Raw genomic sequence first — 22,570 nt, 5'->3', positions numbered from 1 at the left:
GAGCCACGTGGCGTGCCAGCACCCGGCGAGCTTCGACACGCTGGCGATGGACCCGGCGACGAAGTGCGAGATCGTGGAGGACCTCGAGGCGTTCGGCGGGGCGGAGGAGTTCTACAGCCGCACGGGGCGGGCGTGGAAGCACGAGTACCCTAAGTCTGATTCATCCTGGATTAAAGTTTTTGAGAGATGACTATTTTACCAAACAAATGAAACTATGGCTATTTTGCAAAAGCAATAGTTTGAGATTGGCTAGTTCATACCATTTTTCTTTTTTTTTTTTAATTATAAACAATAATTTTTCTTGATGTATAAAATAAAAACGTAAAATGTAATTATTTTGGGCTTCACTTTTCTTGTTTGTCTATTGTTTACAGTTTTTTTTTATAATTAAAAAATTATTCTTCAAAAGATTTAAAGTAGCCACTATTTTAAAAATGTTTTAAAAGTAGCCCAAAAAAGTAGTAGCAGAATCGTGTTAATTACTTTATTAATATTATTCGGTGATAACATTATAAAATACTGTTTGGAATATTTTTTGGTATTTTTGTTGGAATCATATTTGACATTGGTATTTTTTGTATTTCTGAAATTCGCTATTTCTCTAATTTCGTGATAATTAGTGAATCAGATTTTAGTAACTAATGTAGACCATGTAATTACAGTTACTGCCTTTTCTACCAATCACAATAAAATTATATGGACTTAGATTGAGCTTTTTAAATACAAATCTGTAACTAACTAATCCAAACTTGTCCATTGCATTTTAGCTTTTGAATATTCGGATCACATCAACCAACAGAACTCGATACAGGGCATTCTGGAGAGTTGAGTTCCTAGTTCGTACTTCTAGCATTTTCAATAATAAAAAAATGCCATCCTTAGAAAACTGAAGTTCAATTCAACTTTTCCTTTTGCTGTTAAAAGTGGAGCCGAAAACACCAAATCGCTCGCCTAACAAAAAAATGTGTACATAAATTTCCGCTGTACATGTAAAATGCACCTTCTTCGGTGCGGTTTCACTCAAAATCGTGCTAGACTGTCACGGTGAATTTCCTTCCTAGCTTAGTTCGAAAGAACAATCGTCTAAGTTCTAAACAAAATTAACTAGACCTAGAGGAATGACTAGCTAGCAGTACAGTATAGCCCAGAAATGATTTATCGCTACCGATACTCCTGCTTCAGAACCCAAACCGAACCACCGAGATTTTTCTCCAATACAGCTATCTCCTTGAGAAGATTCTTAAACAAGGGAAGATCTTCGGACGGTATTCTTTCCCTGAAATGCTGAACAATTGTCGAAGAATCCGTAGACCCGCCTCTCTGTTGCATGAAAGTAGAGATTTGACGAACCAACACTTCGGGCTGTGATCTAGACACGGTGGTGGTTCCAGCCCCGGCGGCTCTCTCTTGGTTCCCTCGGATTCTCGCCAATAAATCCGCCGAAGACAATGCCTTCCCGGCAGATGCCCCGGCTGAAATGCCGTTGAGATTACTCGTTCCACTTCTGGCCGGTGGTTTCGCAGCGAACAACTTGGAATTCACGGTCGAGCCGAATTTTCGGGTGGATGATGATGATGATGATGACGGGGCGCCGGCGGTTCCCGATTTCCCGGTCCATGTTGGGATGGAGATGTCTTCGCGGCTCCGAAGCATCCGCGAATGGCGAAGAGCTTCGGCTGCTCTCTGAGCCACCCGAGAAGCTTCCTCCTCGAGCCTCACCTTTTCTTCCTCGTGAGCGTTCATGATTAGATCGTGGTTCACCGCACTCTGAAGAATTAGAAAAAAATCCGAGTTAGCAAGCGAAAAAAACAAAAGGTTACTGATAAGAACCATGACTCTTCAGAAATTTAAGATTATACTAGCCAACAAAAAGGTCATATGTGAGGTGGAATTTAAGATCGAAGGTGAAAGCTCGACAGGAATTTGCACTTAATTGACAAGGCGTGATCGTGCAAAGAAACAGAGAAGCTTACATGTAACCCATGGGCATCAAACAGACTCTTCAAAATGTTTGTTTCTTCATTTACTTCCTCATCATCACCAAGATCAGCCTTTCCTTTTCCTTTTCTCGTTGAAGGGCTAGTTTCTATGTTGTCTCTGTTATCAACCAGAGCACCACTAGCATCTAAGGCAGTTTTGTGCTTGTCCTCTTCATCCTTTAGCGAACCAACAATGTTAACGTCTTCAGACAATTGGCCAAATAGATTAGATGTTTCGGTGGTTCCAGACTCGGGATCGTCATTTAAGGTGAAAAGATCCTTCATGTCTCGAGCTTTAAAGAATCTCTTCTGCTGCGGATTCTTCAGTATTTTATTTGTGAGAAAATGTTTGTAAATTTGTCTATGATAAACCTTTTCTTCTATAGTTCCACGGGTAATCAATCTATACACAGTCACATCCCGTTTCTGACCAATACGCCAAGCCCGTTCTCTTGCCTGCAACGAGTTTCCCACAGCATTATAAACAGATATTCCGGGTAATAAATGAGCACAATCGCAACATAAAAAACACATCATGAAATACCTGCATATCAGTGGAAGGATTCCAGTCAGGATCAAATATGATCACCCTGTTTGCTCCAGTCAGATTAGTTCCTAAACCGCCAACCTTGGTTGTCAAAATGAAAATGAACACATCATTCGAGTCGTTGAATTCATCTATCAGGGCCATTCTATGCTTAACGGGAGTGAGACCATCCATTCTCCGATATGTGTAGCCGTAAGAAACCATAGTGTTCTCAATGATATCCAACATTTGCTGAGTCTGTGTGAAGAGAAGAACACGGTGACCTTGCTCCTTCCAAACTCTGAGCACTTGGCCAACCACTTGCATTTTCCCACTGCGTATAGGGTTTCCATAGTCCGGATTCCCATGAGCATGTTCCCGCTCAAGGAGATCGGGATGGTTGCATATCTTGCGCATCACATCGATTCCATAGAGTGAGTTTTTGTTCCCGTCAAATATCTGCTCCACCTCGGAGCTGGCAAGGAATGCTCTGTATGATGATCTCTGTTCAGCGGTGAGGCTGCAAAAGAGAACATGTTCGATCTTCTTGGGAAGATGGGCGTTGACATCAGCCTTCATCCGCCGGAGGAGATATGGCATGATCAAATCACGGAGAACCACAGCACACCTACACACAACAAATTCCCGACTAAGGACAAATAGTACATTCGAAAACTGATAATGTTTCGGGAGCTGAAAACACTAGCAAGTGCTAGGTGTGTGCACTTTTAGAGAGGCTACAACTCGGAACTTCTTAGAAATAAATCAAGGCCTGACCGCTACTTTTTTTTTTTTTTTTTTTTTTCCTGTTTTTACTACATTTTAGTCCCTTGGTCTCCCGCTCGACCCCACAACATTTGCGGAACTGTAAACACTAGCAATCGCTACGTGGGTATCCTTAGAAAGGCCAGAAACCAGGACCGACCTGATCGTCAGACCAACGACTCTTGGGTTGCAAAGAGCCACAAAATGCATAACATTATTCTATAGCGTCTTTCTCATAAAGCAAGAGAGACACGATCACGAACAAGTTAAGAGGTTTTGTAAATTTCAAGGATGTTGAGTGTTTTACCTGTATGCAGTGGATACTTGTAATGGCGAAGCATTTGCATACCCTCCCACGGATATAGGAACTGCGAACTCAGCTTCAAACACAGGCAATACCCCTAACTTTCCAGGGAAAACAAAGTCAAACAAGGACCACAACTCCGAAAGCTTGTTCTGAATCGGCGCACCCGTCATTATAACACGGTGAACTGTTTGGAGCTGTTTGCAGACTAGAGTAACTTCAGCATTTGGGTTACGAATGCGGTGCCCTTCATCTAAAACCGCATATCCCCATTCTATGTCAAGTAATCTCTCCCCTATGATTCGGAGCTGCTCATAAGTGGTAATAAGCAGCCCAGATCTGGACCCTAGAACATGGCTTATCAAGGAAGCCCATTTGTTGGATGATTTAGTCAGTGGATTTCTTTCTCTGTCACTTTCCTCTGAGCCATCACTCTCATTATCGCTTTCATGTGACCTCTTCTTCCTATTACCTACGTCCTGAGCTGAGTCGTGAAGTATTTCCACCCTAAAGCTTGGGTACCACTTATTAGCCTCCCTTTTCCACTGTCGCAAAAGAGTGACCGGGCAGACAATAATACTTGGCTTATACATTCCACTGAAGTGCAATGCACCAAGAAAAGATAAGACTTGTATGGTCTTTCCAAGCCCCATCTCGTCTCCGATAATTCCTCCTGCCTTCTGGCAATGCAATTCCCATAACCACTGTACCCCTACTTTCTGATAGTCAAAAAGTTGGTCGAAGATTTTCTCAGGTATTTTCAACCCACCTTCAAGGATTACACAAGGAGGCCCATCGTCGTCGTTTTCATCGTCAATATCCTCTCCGAGCTCTTCTCCGCCCGTGTCATTGGGTTCGGCATCTTCTGCAAGCGTATAGGAAATGGCTAAATGACAAGACAGTTCATTCGAGACAATACCCAGAGAATATATTACGAAACATTGAACCACATTCATGACCCAAAAGAGAATGAAATCTACCAATTATTGGGTGCTCATCGAGTAAGCTCATTACATACCGCTCTGTTCCGCAGAATTGTTTTCCTCGCGAGCTATACGCTTTTGCCATCTCTTGTCAGGCAAAGGCCTCTTACTTTTCTTTCTAATATTCTTATTCCTCTCCGCCCCGCTTTCCGAAGAGCGATGGAGCTTCAGAGGTGTTTTTAGTCTATTAAAAGGATGAGTAGGCGCATCAAGCTTCGGTAGAGACGCCGGGTCAACTAGCTTGGTTGTCGGGCGAGCTTTTGCAGCCTCTGCCATCGATTGCATAGCTCTAGCAACAGCGCGTGAAGCGAAATCATTGCCTTCATCTGCGGATATTTCATGCCTTTGAGACGGCCCTGGATCTTGTAACCGACGCTCAAAACCCTTGAGCTTATGAAAAGGAGTTAAAATTCCTTTCCGAACAAGCTCATCACGTTCCTAGTAAAATCAAGAAAGTTTTGTTAGTCCTCCACTTATTCATTCCATTACAGATACAGAATACTTCCTTAATGATTTCTCAAACAACTTATAACTCACTGTTTCTACAAAGCCAGCAGAAGCGGCGTCCAAGACCGCATCGAAATCAGCATCATCGTCAAACGAGACAGTTTTCTTCCTCTTCTCCAAACCTTTCCCCGCGTTCTTAGCTTCCTTCAACTTTCTCTTGGGCTTCGAGTTCTCCTTTACGATACTCGATAGCAGCTTTTCCCGATCGGAGCTTTTCGGCGCATTTCCCTCGGGCAAAACCGAAATCTCCTTCTCAATCCGGGATTTTGCCTTCTTCAAACTTCTCAGCCGATCCTCAGCCAAAGCACGCTGAAGATCGGGCTCGTTAACAGAGTGTCGACCATCCTGGTCTCCCTCGCCTTTATCGGTACTATCAAAAGAACAGCCTTCTTTGCTGCCATTTTCTGTTTTCCTTTCTGGTCTCACCGTCGAAGCAACGGCGCTGATTTCAAACTCTACGGCTCTCAATTTGCTGTAGAGATCAACGCTCTCTGACCTTTCCAGAGTATCATCTTCCTCGTTACCTTCTTCACAGCCTTTCCCAGCATTACTTATTGCCTAGACATTACAAATGTCAGCACTTTTTTTTTTTTTTTTAATAAAACAAGCTCAAGGTTAATTCAAATGCAATCCGACAATCGAAAAAAAAATTAAAAAATTACATGAGATAATATGTTACGCTCAATATCTTCGGGATTTGCTGAGGTTACTCCTAAACTGCTCAGCAAAATCCTGTCTTCGTCTTCCTCCATGGGAATTCTTCTGAATTTCACCGATCAATTTCCATGAATCCCTTTCATAATATTGTGACCTAAAAACACAAAAATAGCAATCACAATATCAAACATGAAAAACCACAAGAATTGTAGAAACACTTGACTACAAATTAAAAATAAATGGGGAGAGAGAGAGGAAGAAAAATAATGACCTAAATTAACTTAAGCGGAGGCATCAATCGCCTGAAAATTTCCCAGTTCGAGAGATTGTGGTTTCGGCGATATATAATCGTTTAGAAATCAGAAACTATAGAACCAAAAAAATGATCGAAAAATATTTGAGAGCCGTGAAACCCAAAGGGTTTCTACGTCGTTTACCGTGCACTATAATGTATTATTTCTAACATACGCTCAGGGCGTACGGTAACAAACCTACGCACCAGCTTTGTTAAGAACGCAAAGCTTCTTGGGCAAGGAACGATTGTGATTCCATATGTGAAGTGTGAACCAAGTATTTTATTATTGACCGACGTGGCTGGTCAATATCACAACACGTGTCTGTTCGACGTTCTACTGTGGCTTTCACCTACCTATACACGTGCTCGATTTCTAGTGGTCGGTTTTGATTCTGGGAAACGTACATAAACTTGACCGGAGACCAGGCAATCGAACTAAACCAAGGCTCGGGAAATCTTCAGCACAGACGAAAATGGCGGTTGAGGAGAGATCGAAGCATAGCGAAGATGAGAATTCGAACGGAATCAGAGTGTGTGGAATGCAGTTCTCGTACGACGGAGGATCTCCGGTCTTCGCCGATTTCAGCCTCGACATCTCGCCGGGATCGCGGTGCCTTCTCATTGGCGCCAACGGATCTGGTGTGGAAAAAGGAAAACTGATTTCCGGAGTGTTTGTTTCCCGATACGATCTCATTTCATGCTGACTTTGTCTTTCCTCTCTCTGTTTGGGTGTTGTTACTGGTTCGATGGATCAGGGAAGACGACTCTGCTGAAGATTCTGGCGGGAAAGCACATGGTCGGAGGTAGAAACGTGGTTCGAGTTTTGGATTGCTCCGCTTTCCACGACACTCGTCTGGTCTGTAGCGGTGATTTGGCCTACTTGGGAGGTTCTTGGAGCAAAACCGTTAGCTCTGCGGTGAGTTTTTTTTTTTTTGCGCTTATATATTTAAAACCCTAACTTCGTCAATTTCATGTCTTCGAGAATTGAAACTTGAATGGCTGTAATTTTTTTGTTGATTTCAATTTTAAGCTGAAATGAGTTTGTTGATATAGCTTCTCGTATCGTTAGCCTGGTGTTACTGATCACAATTCGGGAGATTGGATATTCCACTTGTATTTGTATACACACTATAACGCACTTAGGATTCGAATAACATTCAAGTTTCATGGATTTAACTTGACCAATTTCTTTTTCATTAAATGGAAGTAGCAAATCTAACAACTTTTCGATTGTACATTTGGAACTTTCAGGGAGATATTCCGCTCCAGGGGGATTTCTCCGCTGAGCATATGATATTTGGAGGTGGGCTCACTGATCCGCTAGACCAGTTTTCGAATCTATTTCTGAAATCGGAAATCGATCACCAAGTTCTCTTCTTCTTTGCAATGCAGTTGAAGGGGCTGATCCAGTTAGGCGCGAGAAGCTGATCGACCTGCTCGATATCGACCTACGATGGAGAATGCATAAGGTCTCAGATGGGCAGCGGCGTCGGGTTCAAATCTGTATGGGTCTCCTTCACCCTTTCAAGGTATAACAAGCACTAGATCGTGAAATATCGTTCCATTCACTGCGTTTCGTGAATCAGCATTGTCATCTGTTCTTTTCAACAGGTTCTTTTGCTCGACGAGGTCACAGTCGATTTGGATGTGGTTGCTAGGATGGACTTACTCAATTTCTTCAAGGAAGAATGTGAAGAGGTATATGTATATATATTCACTTGTTACATCTAATTTTTGTTTGCCCAATAAATCCCATGTTCATGAACACACCAGATCCTAGACAATACATGTGCCTTGCCTTTGACCTGACAACCACACAATGCAGTGTTTAATTAGTTGTCTCTTATTCAACATGTCTTGTTTGAATGTCTGTCAGAGAGGAGCTACGATAGTGTACGCGACCCATATCTTCGATGGATTGGAGACATGGGCAACGCATCTCGCTTACATCCAAGACGGCGAGCTGAAGAGAGCCGAGAAGTTGGATGAAGTCAACGAGCTGAAGAGCTCGGTCAACCTTCTCTCTGTCGTCGAGGCATGGCTTCGTTCCGAGACCAAGCGCCAAAAGAGACAACCCGTCAACCCTCCTCCGGCTGGAATCCAAAAGACAGTGTCGTCTTTGGGTACTTCCCCGTTTGCCTCGTCTAGGCACATGGCTTATTACCGTTGAACTCCTCGCAGCTAAATCTAAATCACGATATTTATACGTATTCTTTTTTTCGTTCTGTTCCGTCCCTGCGTAGCTCTTGTTTGATTCCTATTTATACTTAAATGTCAAGTTTTTATTGTGTTCGTCGAGTTCCTATTTCTCGTCTCTCGACTGTGTTCGCTAGTTTCTTTTCTTCCCATGTTGGCCAAATTGAATAAAGAAATTCCAAATAATTTTGGTAAGTTCCTTGAAAAAAAAAAAAACTTTATTTTGATATCCTAGCAGTTGACTTTTAGCGGTATGGATTTTCAAATCTGGATCTTGTTTCGAGTGAGAATAGTATTCACTCTGTCTGAAACATTTTATCACCCTTATTTGTATTTATTTAGTTATTCTTCTTTGGATCTGTAGTGTTAATCACGTCAACAGAAATTACTATAAAAAATAATTAAAAAAAAAGTTCTGATCATATAATAGTTAGACATGACATGGGCGTAACGAAGCATTATTCAAATCTAATAGCGAATCTAGTTTCTCGCATAGGTTTTAGCTCTAGGCGTGAATTGGATTAGTGTAAATAGAATGATAATAAGATACATTATATTTAATAATTTGAACACTTTATTCACACGGGGTAACATGGAAGAAGAATAAATGAGAGCTAAACCCATTTATTTTTCTGTTGGCCAACCACCTGTGGATAATTTATGTGGCATTAGTTCTCCAGCTTTCTGCCATGAAACTATTTAAGGGTAAGGCAATTCTTTCCAACCTTTATTCACTATAAAGAATAAACTATCAGTCCTCTAATTCTGTTTCGTACAGTAGACAATCAACTTTGTTTATATCTCATTAAACGAGCTCCCCAACAATCCATCAAAAGCCAAAGCAAGTTCTTCACCCGCCAAAACTAGTTTAGACTTTAGAAAAGTGCACTACTAAATGCCCTAACTAAGCTCTATATATAGAAGAAAAAAATATACGGGAAGAGAATTTTGAGAAAATATATGATATGTTGGACCAAAATATCAAACTATTTGAGAAAATATATGATATGTTGGACCAATATATCAAACTAATTATGATTATATTGTTGCCGCATAAGAGTGTAGCCGAAAAAAAATGTAATTTTATAGTTAAAATGTATTTTTCGAATTTTTTTTACACTTTCAAAATAAATAAATAAAACAAATTTTGGTGTGTTATATTTATTTATCATATTTTAAAAAATTTATGTCGTGTTATTGACTTCAAAACAAGTGGATCATGTTAGATATTCAAAAGCGCAGGGGTTAAAATTTTAATGATCGGCAAGCATAAATTTGAACATCCGAAAATTATTTATTGTTTGTAATTGTAGCAAATAAAAGGGGCTATTTTGCTCATTATCCTAATTGACCCACCAAAATTAAGGGACTAGCCCAAGTTTCAATTTATTAAGTAAATAACCTAACATTTAGACACTTCCTAAACTACCCTTAACTAAAACTCGTTCAATTCGCTAAAAAAAACTATGTTCTCCGCTTTCGTTCTTTCTCTCCCAGTGAACCTCGGGTCTCTACGTGGTAATCGCGATCCTCTCTCTCTCCCTCATCGGAGCCCTAGCTCTATAGTATTTCTCCTCTGCGCTCGCTCCTGGAGCCGGAAAACCAAAGTGAAGCACAACTCCGGATCGTCGGAATCGCCGCCTCCGTCTCCGACGACGCGAAGTCAGGCGCCGGAGCTACGGTGACGATGGAGGAGAGGAATATCGCAGTCCTCCAAGGTGAAGCACAGCTCCGGATCAATCCCTCTCGTCTCCAATGAGATCGCCGGAATCGCCGCCTCCGTCTCCGACGAAGCGAAGCCAGGCGCCGGAGCGACGGCGACGATCGAGGAGAGGAAAATCGCAGTCCTCCATGGCCGCGAGGTCAGAGACGAGTTTCCGACGGGGAAGAGAGGATTCCGGCGAGGGATTCGATGATTTTTTTGATTCACTGTAAATTCGCGAATATGTTAATTCAATTAACGTACTGAAGTGAGTTAGGTTAATTAATTAACTGATTCGTGAACGATTTGAAATTCACAAAAAATTTACAAAAATAAGAACTTAAGTCAATAGATATTCAAAGCATTCAATTAATTAACCTAATTCCTAATTCAATCATTTAGTAAATTAACTTTACTCACAAAAAAATCAGAACCTAAGCTAATATTCAACCAATAAGGTAATTAATTAACCTAACTCACTCCAGTACATTAATTAAATTAACCTATTCGCGAATGAAGTGAGGGCATTATGGTCCGAGCCGAATATATGGGCTATTTGCTTCATAAAATGAAACTTGAGCTATTCTCTCAATAAAAATGGCAAACTTAGCTAGTTACAACAAATTTCACAAATAAAAGGCCATGACAAGTTTCATCGGCCCTTTGTAAGATATACTATGGAACTTTAATGTCACAAAAATTATTTGATAACGGTCCATTATGTCATCTTTATAAGCATCTATGCATACATCAAATTTAGGGAAACTTTTATGTCAAATATTTTTTTTCTCTAATAATATTACACTATATCTTACACTAAATCAAATATTCTAGTAATATATTTTTTTTTATTAGACTTTTCAATCGAAGATGCTTTTAGATTCAGTGTCTTAGTTTTCTTAATTATTTCTTATGTCTAATTACATATATAAAAATATAATTGTATTTATTTATTAATTATGTGTAAATATAGTATAAATCAATAATAACTTTTTAAAAAATATAATTAATAAAAGTAAAAATTAATAAACTTCATTACATAAATAATACATTCTCCTAATGATAATAAAGTTAATCTATTTCAACCATATATTAATTATTTTGGTGGTGGCGGATCGTTTGGGTTACCGGATTTCTAAAAATATATTTATTAAATTTGGATTAATTAAAAAATATTTTTTAATTAAATATTATGAATTAATTAAATTAATGTTTAAATATTTGATTTAATTTTTACGTCAAATTGTCATTCGTTGAGATGCTCTTGAAACCTTTCCACACGGCACTCCTCTTTTCTTTATTTTTTTGTCTTTTTAGGTGTTTACTTTGTCTTTGAGGATTTGTTGATTTTTGTCTTTATCTGCTTTTAGCAGATAAAAAATACAAAAAGAAACAGCCATTCATTTAGTGCATTAGAGATGATAACTAAACCAACCCATCAACCAACTCAATTTTTTATAAATTTTTTTTAGGAATACAACTCAATTAATTATCATTGAAAGTTTATTACAATGAAAAACTTCCTCAGAAACGCATTCCTATTAGTAGTGTTACAAGTAAGCACTTAATCCACGCACATTCGAGTATAAATCTGTATATGCATATGAATAAAAAAATTTGAGATAATTGAACAACACACACAAAAGATAAAGAACATGAAAATCACCGCCCAAAGCGGATCTTCTCGGATCCAAAAGTTTAGATATGTCGGTACTTTTTTTTTTTTTTTTTTTTTTTTTTTTTTTTTTTTGCGTTGAACTATGATAGTAGTGAAAAATTAGTCTCTCTCACCCAAGATTGCTCTCCAACTAATTTAACTAGAGATAAGAAATGTCAGATCATTTGGTAAAGTAAAATTCCTTAAATGCCAAAATAGGTTAAAATCACAGCGGAAAAATGATATTTTGACACCAATATATTTTATTTTTTTTAGGGGAGCTTTATAAGTAGCCAAAGATACAAGATCAGATATTTACAAATATGGGGGCTGGACAAATATAAGTATCTATTTCTAGAACCACACAAACACACCCCATGAATAATTAAATATGAACATTGCGTCCGCCGGGATTCGATCTCGCGTCCTCCCATTGGGAGGAGAGTGGTGTTACCACTTGGCCCAAGCAAGCTTGAACATTTTGACACCAATATTACTACTTTTTTTTTATCATTTATCCATTTTCAACTAAAACTAAAAAATTGACAACAAATCTTATGCGTAAAGACTTTTGTACCTTTTCAACTAAATTTTAAAATTCGAAAAAAAAAACAAAAAAATCTCTTTTATTTTTTTATGCATATTTCTCTCAAACATACCACCCAATTCTTATTATCCGACGAGATCAATTGTCCCTTTTTTGCATATTCTTCTCAAACAAACCTACAAGATTGATCGTCAAAGATTGACGTCATGGGGAGGAAGTAGTGTCAGACGAAGCAGAACTTGCATATCCAGATCTCGGTTAAAAGGTCAATGAACAAATGGGTAGATCCAACACAGTCAATGACAGAGGTAGCTTAAAATTTTAAACATTAAACTTTTTATTCCTAATTTTTTTCATAATATTTTATATTTTAGCCAAAAATTATGTAATTTTTTTCATATTCGTTACTCCTGAGTATTTTTTTTTCTTACACGCTGCTTATAAATTTACAAGTTTTACCCATAAATTTTAAATTTTTAATCTAAAATTATATAATTTTGTTCATATTCATCCCTCCTGATTTTTTTTTCTTACACACATCATTTATAGAATTTAGAATAATTTTTTTAATCAAATTTGTTCCACCGACTACAAATTCTAGTTTCGCCGCTGATCATAGTTCTCTTGAATCTATCGAAAAAGCCTCTATCCCATTACGTATATTGCAAACGTTTATTCGAGAAAGTGCATTAACAACTACATTAATTACCCAATTTATATGGTGCTATCCCTAAATATTCATTGTTATTACAATCCTGTTTTTGTTGCAAAACAACTTATAGTAATTGTTAACGCCGTTTTTTGGTCAACACTTAGAACCGTCCGTGTTTCGGTCTAGGGCCGGACCCTATGACCGCACGTAGGTTGGGTGTGGTGAAATCTTCTCGTCTCGTAGTCTTTGCCTCGCCGGAAAAAGGTTTCCGATTTCCCGTCACTCCGTGATTAGTTCACTTTCGTGTTCGTTGAGTTCGTCGGGTTCTTCGCGATCTTCGGATTCGTCGAGTTCTTCGCTTCCGTCGTGTTCTTCGGGTTCTTCACGATCTTCGGGTTCTTCGCATTCTTCGGGTTCAACGAGTCCTTCTAGCCCGTCGTGTTCTTCGGGTTCTTCACGATTTTTAGATTCGCCGAGTTCTTCACGTTCTTCGTGTTCGTCGAGTCCTTCGTGTTCTTCGCAATCTTCGGACTCTTCGCGTTCTTCGTGTTCTTCGCCTAAAAAGACAAGAAACGTGAACTAGAGGGACGCGGATGGGTTTCTCCTGGCGCGCGCTTCGATGCTCAACATTAGTCGAGGTGGGGGGCTTATCTCGTCTCGAGTGTCGAGAGAGGAAAATATAGTGGATCGGGAGTGAAGTAGAGGTTTTCTAAGTTTGAGAAAACTTACTTGTGAATGAATGGTAGATGGGTATTTATAGCTTTTCATTTTGGAGTGTGAATGGGCATAGAGGACAATTTAGACCAAAGAAGCCACTTTTGGTCGTGGCCCAAGTCCATGGCCGATGGTTTTACTTGGCCATTCTTGCTATGCCGATAGTATTTGGCCGATGGTATCATGCCGATGACGATGGTTCATCTCGCCGAAGGTCTCGCGTGCCGATAGTCCGAGTTCATGCCGAAGGTCTCGTAGGCTCGCCGATAGTTTAAAGATTATTGTCTTCGCCGATAGTTTAAAGATTCTTGTCTTCGCCGATAATCTTACTTTGCCGAAGATTTTAGGACGCCGATAGTTTGGTCTTGAACTTCGCCGATAGTATGGCCGCCGATAGTTCAATGATTCTTCTATTCGTCGATAGTCTTGCTATGCCAAAGGCTTTAGGACGCCGATGGTTGCCCACATTGAGCCATGCCGATGGTTAGAGCTTCTCGAAGGTTCTTTTAGTGGTGTTTGTTTGAGTTGTTTATTCCGTATATGTCCACTTTTGCATTTAATTTCTTGAATACCCCTTTTTGGGTATACATGTGTTATGCATGCATGAATATTATCTACGTATGCATTTGTATATATATTATATATATACGTATATATATATTATGCATACATGTGTCTTTTCTAATGTGTGTATACATATATATATATATATATATATATATATTTGTATTTATGTATGTAAATATGTATATATGAAATTTACCCTTTTGTTTTGCGAGTCAAGTTTCGGGATTTTACTTTGAGGGACGTCGTTTTTTGCTTTCGGGGTGTCGTTTTTACATTGTCAAAACGACGGCATAACCGTAATCCTATTAAAATAGACATAGCACACGTGTTATGAACTCACGAGTGACACCTAATCTCACTCCACGTTATTTCAGAGCTCAATGTCAAATTATATTAGTGAGCACTAACAGCTTAGAGTTGAATAGCATTTATCAGCCAAATTATGATGGACATATTAAAACTAGATATACATAAAAAAAAATAGAAAATAAAAAGAAATCCCTCAAATATGGACATACTAAAAGAGTGACAAATGGCGAATTATAGTCATCAATATCCAGACTTGAAAAAAAAAACAGTCATAAAAATCCAGACAGATTTTAGACAACAAATAAACGGAAATTTTCAACGCTTAAAACATCGATCAGAAAAAAAAAAATCTCAAACCAAAAATATAAAAATAATATAATGACATTTGATTGATTTGATGCTCGGACAACGTATGAGTAAAATTAGGATCATCCTTCAAATCACAATCTAATTCTAGTGAGAGAGAGAGAGAAATAGAAAAACAAATAAAATTTAGCGAGAGAGAGAGAGAGAGAGAGAGAGAGAGAGAGAGAGAGGCACGTCATGTAACAAAAATTTCCCAAGACTTTTTGGCATCCCAAACGTGTTAGGCGTCTCGCTAGTTTTCATTACAATTAATAGATTTTTAATTCAATACATATTTAATTTTAAAGACGTTTGAAACAAAAAACTTCCATACACTTTTGTAAGAAAAGAAAACTATACAAGACAAAATATTGTAAAAAAAATAAATATGGCAACAGAAAACAGCAACAGATCAACCAAACCAATAACAAAAATAAACAAATAAATAAAAAGAAATATAAATCTGCAACGTTGGTTTCTTTCTTTTTCCTATTCCCTCCTCATTTCCTTCTCTTTCTATGTTCTATCACTTTCATTCTCTTTCTTTCACGTTCCGTTTTTGCTTTCTGTTAATTTCCGAATAAAATGTATTAGTTTTTTTTTTTTTTTGTCCTCTTTTATACGTTTCCAAAAGAAAACCTGTTACTCGTGGTGGATTCGGCGAATTCCAATCAATTTCGGAGCTATTGCGGGGATGTCATCCGATCTTTGATGATCAGTGTAGGTCAAGCTTTTTGGAAATTAGGGTTTCGACGGGTCGGCCTGAATCGGAAGTTTTTATTTTGTTCATTTGGGAACAGGAAATCCGAAATCGCCCTATGGGACGAAATTTTTGCTTCGGCTAAGAAAGGAATTATAATCGTGAGTTATATAGATTGATTTCTTTCAGCTTTTCGATTTCGCTCGCTCGGGATTCACATTCACCGATCTGATGCGACGTTGATTGTTTTTTTTAGGATACGCGGGTTGGGGTAGGGATTTGGGCGTTGCTTCACAAACAGACTTCGATTTCATTTCATTAAGAGTACAGGCATCGAGAGAATTGTCCAACTAGAGGAAACACAGATTTGAATCCGGAGGAAACAATTGAACGAACCGTGCGAATCGGATCGGGCTGGATCGGTCTTCTACAGCAATTCAGAGGTAGACGAGGATGAGATTTCTCGGCGTGGACGAGGCCATTGGCGGTTAGAGCGGAGCGGCGTATGGATTCAGCGCGGAGCTGGTTTCACAAGCTTCAACCACGCGATAAGCTGAAGAAGAAGGAGTTTGGTCAGGATTGCAACAGCAGCGACGAACTGAATCCGAGGATGGACGACGAAGCGCTCTCCAGCATCACGAAGCAGAAGGTGGCGGCGGCGAAGCAGTACATCGAGAACCACTACAAGGAGCAGATGAAGAATCTGCAGGAGAGGAAAGAAAGGTATGACACGTATGTGTGTGTGGTCATGATTCTCTTGCTTTTTGTGGAAGAAATCGCCTTTTGTGTCTCAGTTGGCCAGTTTGGTAATGATGATGAAGGTTTTGCAAAAATTAGTTTAAATAATTTTTCAACAATTTTTTTTTTTTTTTTTTTGCTTGATTAGATAACAGAGGCTTACATCAATATTAGATCTAGTTTTATTTATTTTATTTTTGTTGCTAAAAGCAGTTTTACTAAACAAGTATTTAATTATAGCACACTGCATAATCTAAAAGCAATACTAAAGTGGTCAAATGGAAAGGAATTGTTTGTTTTTTAGTTGAGTTTTCTCTTTGGTCACTCACTGACATTATTTTTCATGTCAAGCATATGGGTTTCTTTATTTCTGTGCACATAAGATGTTTGAGAGGGAGAAAAATAAAATAAAAAGACCTTTATTTTGAACGCAGGAGAAATATATTGGAACAGAAACTAGCCGATGCTGATGTCTCCGAGGAGGATCAGAACAACCTTCTTAAGTTCCTGGAGAAGAAGGAAACTGAATACATGCGCTTACAAAGGCACAAAATGGGAGCTGATGATTTTGAGCTATTGACAATGATTGGCAAGGGTGCTTTTGGGGAGGTATGGTCTTTCTTATTGGAGCATATGTTGTCGTTGTTTTTTCAATGGTTTTTAATCGCATGTTAGCTCGTTTTGTTACGGGGTTTGAAGGTCTTTATATTTAATGGAGTACTAACTTGGTTCTGTTTTCTAGGTTCGAATCTGTAGAGAGAAGACAACTGGTCATGTATATGCCATGAAAAAGCTTAAGAAATCGGAGATGCTCCGAAGGGGTCAGGTATAGATTTGACTTCTGAGTTTACGATTTTTTTGAAAGCATTTCACATTTCAATTACAAATTTTGGTTCCGTCCCTTTAGGTTGAGCATGTGAAAGCTGAGAGGAATTTGCTTGCGGAGGTTGACAGCAATTACATAGTCAAACTCTATTGTTCATTTCAAGATGATGAGTATCTTTACCTCATTATGGAATATCTACCTGGAGGAGACCTGATGACTTTACTTATGAGAAAGGACACTTTGACGGAATACGAAAGTCGCTTTTATATTGCAGAAACAATTCTGGCTATTGAATCTATCCACAAGCACAATTACATTCATAGGTCTGTGCATACTTACTTCCACACTGACATAGCTTAAATGACTTGCTTTCTGGTGGTGGTTAACTTTTGCAGCATTACTTGTTTCAGGGATATCAAGCCCGACAATCTGCTTCTTGATCGCTTTGGACACATGCGATTATCTGATTTTGGACTTTGTAAACCATTAGACTGCAGTAAACTCCAAGAACAGGATTTTTCCGTTGGCAACAGCTCAAATGGCGTTGCACAAACTGAACAAAACCAATCCACTCCCAAACGGACCCAACAAGAACAACTGCAACATTGGCAGAAGAATAGAAGAATGCTGGTAAGCTCTTTATGTAGCACTATGGTCCTTGTTTCAGTTGAGAGCAATGCATTTTTTAAGCTCTCCATTTTCCTCTTTATGAAGTATTATGCTCATGAAAGTTGGTTAGGTGGAACTGTTTCTCTCATTTATTTAATTCTCCCCATTTGATAGCACTTGTATGGTGGCTGTTGCAGGCTTATTCTACTGTCGGCACACCAGACTATATTGCTCCAGAGGTTCTCTTGAAAAAGGGTTATGCAATGGAATGCGATTGGTATGTAGTTATTGTTTTTACGTGTTTAATACTTTTGGCAGTACGCCTATACGGTGAAGACGAACACCATGTTTTAGCTTATATTCCCTTTGTGCTTGTATGCTTACTTTTTATAAGGTTCTTTAGCTCAACACCTAGCCTAATTATGTCTATAGACTTGCTTCATTCCCTAGCTTTTATGAGTTTCAAATTTCAGTTCTATTGGAGATGTGACATGTGTTAGACACAAAATGGTAATTTGTAATTTAACAATAATATTAGTAGCTGTATTCGGTGCTACTCCTAGCTGTATCAGCTTGACAAAGCGTGCTTAATGATGAACAGGTGGTCACTCGGCGCTATCATGTATGAGATGTTAGTCGGTTACCCACCATTCTATTCCGACGATCCAATGTCAACATGCAGGAAGGTAAATTAGTACCCCACTATGCAAGTTTTGAGCACCTAATCTTGCATCCCTTTGAAAAATAGTGCGATTGGAAAGTTCATCGGGATGATAATGAGGTGTGTATTTCCTGATTCATATGTAGATAGTTAACTGGAGAACACACTTGAAGTTTCCCGAAGAAGCAAAGCTATCTCCAAACGCCAAAGATCTCATTACCAAACTCTTGTGTAATGTCAATCAGAGGCTGGGATCAGGAGGTGCAGATGAGATAAAGGTGGTGTATCTATTTCGTAGTAAGATTTTTATATTCATCATTTACTAGTAGCTTATGACTGGAATCTTCTTAACACCGATATCAGGCTCATCGTTGGTTTAGCGAGATTGAATGGGACAAGCTCTATCAAATGGAAGCTGCATTTATCCCTGAAGTCAATGACGAATTGGATACTCAAAATTTTGAGAAGTTTGAAGAGGTATTGTATTAATGCTCTACTTCTCTCAGTTTTCAATGCACAACTCTTGGGAATGTTGCATTTGTATATCTAATCCAACAACACACAACATATGCCCTTTTTATATTTTGACTTCTTTCCTGTTTTTGCTTCATTGTGTGGTGTGGCAGTCTGATAGTCAAATGCAAACATCTTCCAAAACAGGCCCGTGGAGAAAAGTAAACTCACAACTCCTATTCACTGTGTTATTTCTTTATTCAAACTTGCCATCTCGAGGAATTGAGTTTTTTTTTTTATTTCGAACTTCAAGTTTTCCTTACCCTTTTTTGGTTCATGTTTTGTAGATGCTTTCCTCAAAGGATCTCAATTTTGTTGGATACACGTACAAGAATTTTGAAATCATAAATGATTATCAAGTGCCTGGGATCGGTACGTGTTCTTACCCTGCATGCATGAAATTTACTGCTTACTGGCCGTTAAAACTGGTATAAAACCTTGTCTCGGTCTCATGTAAAAATAAAGTTCGGCGGAAAGGAAATTCAAAAATTGAGGATCAAAATAGCCAGCTGCAGGGATGAAAATGTTTGAAAAACATAGTTATTACAGTAGAATGGGCCCAATCATTCACCATTTAAAACCATTAAACAACTGTTATAATTTTTCCGAAACTCTGATGGCTGATTTTGCCGAATTCTCGAGTTTGCAGCGGAACTGAAGAAGAAAACCAACAAACCGAAGAGGCCATCTATTAAATCACTTTTTGGTATGCTAAAAGCCATATGCGCTCATACTAGCCATAGTTGGATTACTTGAAATATATGACTTAATGTTACATTTTTTTTTAATGTTACATTTTTTTTTTCCTCATGACAGATAATGACTCGGAGACATCAGAATCATCAGGTACACCCACAAGCAATCAACAGGCCCTAGGAAGCTTTTTGAACCTCTTGCCTCGTAAATTAGAAGTGTGTGACGAGCATAAAGAGTCCTAAACGTGATGCTTTTTGATGCCCAAAATTTTTCATTGGCTGCATCAATCAAGCAGGAAATTTTGAGGGTTAAAATAGTGACCGTGGATAGTTTCTCAAAAGGTCGAAAACAAAACACCAAGAAAAAAAAAGAGTATATGCCCTGCGAGTTTTTCTTAGCTTGAATGCATGCAGAAGAGAAAACTGCGATGTAGATCTTATTCATTTCACCGCTGAGTTTCTTTTGATTTTCTCCCTTTCACAATTTTTTTTTAATCAATCAATATTGTACAAAGATGTCCTAATACCCCATTGTATTTGTATACTTGTGTGCAGCCTTGTAATAACAAGGTGATGTTCGTTAAGAAAAAAGATGACGAAAGTCAGTCTGGTTTATCTATGTGGTCATCATCCAAAATTTAAATATTTTCTTTGATTTTCTTCCTCATTACCACCTCATGTGTTGACTCTCTCACTCAATCAGAAAGCTCAATATCAAAGGGTTAAAGACGTGTGTGTGTGTTTTTTTTTGTTGTTGTTGAATATCTATAGACATTAGTATCCGATGATTTGCAATGATCATATGGGTACAAAGCCAACATGACACCATTGATGTGTCCGACTTTCAGATAGGCAAAATCCAGGCCATTTTAAGAAGTAAAATATGTGGCATTTTGTGAAGAGTTGCAAAGGAGGCTGTCTTTCTTAGAACGTTTCCTTCGTTATTTGGAAATCGTGTGTTAGAAAACTTGAGGATTAAGATTAGACGACTACTTAGGTCAAGTAGGAATATTTTGAAACTACGTTCACAGAGTATCGTGTGAGACTTTATTTATGTGCAATGCCGTGCTTTTGTTTTTTCAGGCATTTGTATTGTTATAAAATTTTATAATAAAGAATGAAGTATCGTTTGTTTAACGTGATTTATTATTTATGTGGTACATAGGATAGCCTAGTGGTAATTTCACACCACCTCCTGTGGGGAGGTCGTGGGTTCAATCCCTACTGCAGCAAAGTTGCCTTAAAAAAAACGTGATTTATCATGTATTCATGTTCATAAAGTGTCTGAACGAATTCCAAATAATTCTTCTAAATTAGTTTTCAATATTATTCATAGTCTGATGTTGAATCTGTTAACGCTCAGAATCGAGTCAACACTAGTGAGTCGTTCGCGGTGCAATTCAGGGTCGGACCATGAGGTTGCACGTAGGCTGGTGTCGTCAAACGCCTTAGATCAACGACCTCTGAAGATAGTCGGTAGTTGTTTTTAAGCTGTAACCTATGAGAGGAAGAACTAGAGAGACGCGAAAAGTTTCTCTTCTTTGCATACTCTGACACTCAATATTAATATTAGTGTAATGTATGCGTTATGGAGTGAACGTCCTCTTAACTAGGAAGCGTTTAGAGTAGTTTTTTAGAGAGAGTATGGACTTTCCCAGGTAGTGAATGACTTACAAAATAAAGTGAGTGAACCCATATTTATAGGTATATGGGTTGAGGGTGTGCTTGGCACAATTTTCGAGGGGCCTTGGCGAGACCCTGTATAGAGGGCTTGCGCCAGAGCCCCTAGGCCACACCGTAGGTGGCAGGACTTGAGAGATGGGCCGCCCATTGATGGGTGGGGCCTTGCCTCTAGTTGGCGAGGCCATGGGCCAGCTGGCGAGCCCGTGGTGGCTTCTGGGCCAGCCCTTAGGTGGTGCCCTGTCATGATTTGCGAGACTTTCCCTTTGGGCAGGGTCTCGTATGATGGTTTGCGGGGTCTGCCTGGTCGGCTGGGTCCCGCTCGAAGCCCGTGGGACCTGTCCTTTGGGATGAGTTCCGTCTGAAGGCTCGCGCGGCTTGCCCTTTGGGCTGGGTCCCGCCTGCGGCTCGCGGGGCATGCCTGGAGGAAGTCTCGGCTCGCGCGCGTGCTTGGCATGGCGAAGGTGCCGCCCATGGCAGGCGGACCCTTGGTTAGGGCCGGCACATCCTCGGCTGCTGTTTGTTAGCCTGGGCGCGCTCGGCCTCTATTTTGACGGTTAAGTCTTTGTTGAGGGCCCATATTTCCTTGCGTACTCTTATTTCCTCGATTGACTGTTGTCAGCATTCTATTTTGAGAGTCGAATTTTCACCCTATTAAAGAATTAATGCCCCTGCTTAGCACCGATCCTGGCCTCTTTCTTATTTTATTTTGTTTAAATGAATAAATAATTAAACAATTAAAAGCACCTAAACTAAGCAAAATAGATCATTGAATATTATCCTCTATCTACAAGCAAACTTCTAAATTTTTAACTTTTTTTTTTCAGTTAATACTTAAATATAAATTCTTTATTTACAATTTTAATTTTTGCGATCAAAGCTTCATCCAAAATTTAACATTTTTCCTATCCTAGTTTCTTTCATAAATATAATGTAAATTTGTCTATGTTAAACATCCATTTTAAGTTCATCAAGTTTAATGTTATTGTCCTTGTTAAAAAAATGTTATTCTTATTGTTTCCATTTTAATTATATATAATTCATATCTAAATCTTATTCAAATATTTAATGATATTGTTGTAGGTATACATATCTAAAAAAATATTATAAAATAAAGTGGGACTATGGTGGATCAACTTTTTTAGAGTTGCCCACATTAAAACTTTTTTTTCTTTCTTTAAGATTACCAATAATGATGTGGAAAATTTGTAACAAATATATATTATTGGAGGAGCTACTCTAATAAAATGTGAAAATAGACAATAGTACACATGTTAGCACTCACGTTGGACTAAGAGCAAAACTTGCCATGTTTCATTTATGGGTGACAACTAATCTCACGTCACGTTATTTCGGAGCTCAATGTCAAACTATATATAGAGTGCACTAACAGCTTCGAGTTGAATAGCATTTATCAACCAAATTATGATGGACATATTAAAA

General features: G+C 38.7%; 3 protein-coding genes across 3 annotated transcripts; 2 read left to right on the top strand and 1 right to left on the bottom strand.

Moving 5' to 3' along the window:
* Positions 1 to 878: 878 nt before the first annotated feature.
* Positions 879 to 6,130, bottom strand: CHR8 (chromatin remodeling 8). Its single transcript, XM_089623304.1, has 8 exons — positions 5,993 to 6,130; positions 5,727 to 5,875; positions 5,095 to 5,622; positions 4,593 to 4,995; positions 3,578 to 4,439; positions 2,524 to 3,133; positions 1,974 to 2,435; positions 879 to 1,767 (listed from the first exon to the last, which is right to left on the bottom strand). The coding sequence occupies exons 2-8, from the start codon at positions 5,814 to 5,816 to the stop codon at positions 1,162 to 1,164; spliced, it is 3,561 nt and encodes a 1,186-aa protein (XP_089479430.1). The 5' UTR covers positions 5,817 to 5,875; positions 5,993 to 6,130; the 3' UTR covers positions 879 to 1,161.
* Positions 6,131 to 6,422: 292 nt separating this feature from the next.
* LOC149388291 (ABC transporter I family member 21-like) lies at positions 6,423 to 8,493 on the top strand. The gene is made up of 6 exons (XM_089624352.1): positions 6,423 to 6,655; positions 6,772 to 6,932; positions 7,268 to 7,319; positions 7,409 to 7,545; positions 7,628 to 7,714; positions 7,893 to 8,493. The coding sequence occupies exons 1-6, from the start codon at positions 6,490 to 6,492 to the stop codon at positions 8,184 to 8,186; spliced, it is 897 nt and encodes a 298-aa protein (XP_089480478.1). The 5' UTR covers positions 6,423 to 6,489; the 3' UTR covers positions 8,187 to 8,493.
* A 6,704-nt stretch (positions 8,494 to 15,197) lies between these two features.
* On the top strand, positions 15,198 to 20,068 carry LOC149388290 (AGC (cAMP-dependent, cGMP-dependent and protein kinase C) kinase family protein). The gene is made up of 14 exons (XM_089622901.1): positions 15,198 to 15,566; positions 15,662 to 16,128; positions 16,578 to 16,752; positions 16,886 to 16,969; positions 17,051 to 17,292; positions 17,380 to 17,599; positions 17,776 to 17,855; positions 18,180 to 18,264; positions 18,386 to 18,517; positions 18,603 to 18,716; positions 18,866 to 18,913; positions 19,040 to 19,124; positions 19,402 to 19,458; positions 19,569 to 20,068. The coding sequence occupies exons 2-14, from the start codon at positions 15,911 to 15,913 to the stop codon at positions 19,688 to 19,690; spliced, it is 1,662 nt and encodes a 553-aa protein (XP_089479027.1). The 5' UTR covers positions 15,198 to 15,566; positions 15,662 to 15,910; the 3' UTR covers positions 19,691 to 20,068.
* Positions 20,069 to 22,570: the final 2,502 nt, after the last annotated feature.

Source organism: Urtica dioica, chromosome 8 (genome assembly GCF_054948205.1).
Source record: "Urtica dioica subsp. dioica isolate 48M chromosome 8, U.dioica_male_clone48M_v1_H2, whole genome shotgun sequence".
In the NCBI taxonomy this organism is placed as follows: Eukaryota; Viridiplantae; Streptophyta; class Magnoliopsida; order Rosales; family Urticaceae; genus Urtica; species Urtica dioica.
The sequence above is the reverse complement of the archived record's forward strand: the minus strand, read 5'-3'. Positions and strand labels throughout refer to the sequence as shown.

Excerpts from the sequence above, each read along its gene's own strand:
- CHR8 (XM_089623304.1), bottom strand. The coding sequence starts at position 5,816 with ATGGAGGAAGACGAAGACAGGATTTTGCTGAGCAGTTTAGGAGTAACC. Across the intron at positions 5,623-5,726 it reads AGCGTAACATATTATCTCAT|GCAATAAGTAATGCTGGGAA; the intron begins GTAATTTTTTAA and ends TGTAATGTCTAG. Across the intron at positions 4,996-5,094 it reads CTGCTGGCTTTGTAGAAACA|GAACGTGATGAGCTTGTTCG; the intron begins GTGAGTTATAAG and ends TGATTTTACTAG.
- LOC149388291 (XM_089624352.1), top strand. The coding sequence starts at position 6,490 with ATGGCGGTTGAGGAGAGATCGAAGCATAGCGAAGATGAGAATTCGAAC. Across the intron at positions 6,656-6,771 it reads CATTGGCGCCAACGGATCTG|GGAAGACGACTCTGCTGAAG; the intron begins GTGTGGAAAAAG and ends TCGATGGATCAG. Across the intron at positions 7,546-7,627 it reads GTCTCCTTCACCCTTTCAAG|GTTCTTTTGCTCGACGAGGT; the intron begins GTATAACAAGCA and ends TCTTTTCAACAG.
- LOC149388290 (XM_089622901.1), top strand. The coding sequence starts at position 15,911 with ATGGATTCAGCGCGGAGCTGGTTTCACAAGCTTCAACCACGCGATAAG. Across the intron at positions 16,129-16,577 it reads CTGCAGGAGAGGAAAGAAAG|GAGAAATATATTGGAACAGA; the intron begins GTATGACACGTA and ends TTTTGAACGCAG. Across the intron at positions 16,753-16,885 it reads GCAAGGGTGCTTTTGGGGAG|GTTCGAATCTGTAGAGAGAA; the intron begins GTATGGTCTTTC and ends TCTGTTTTCTAG.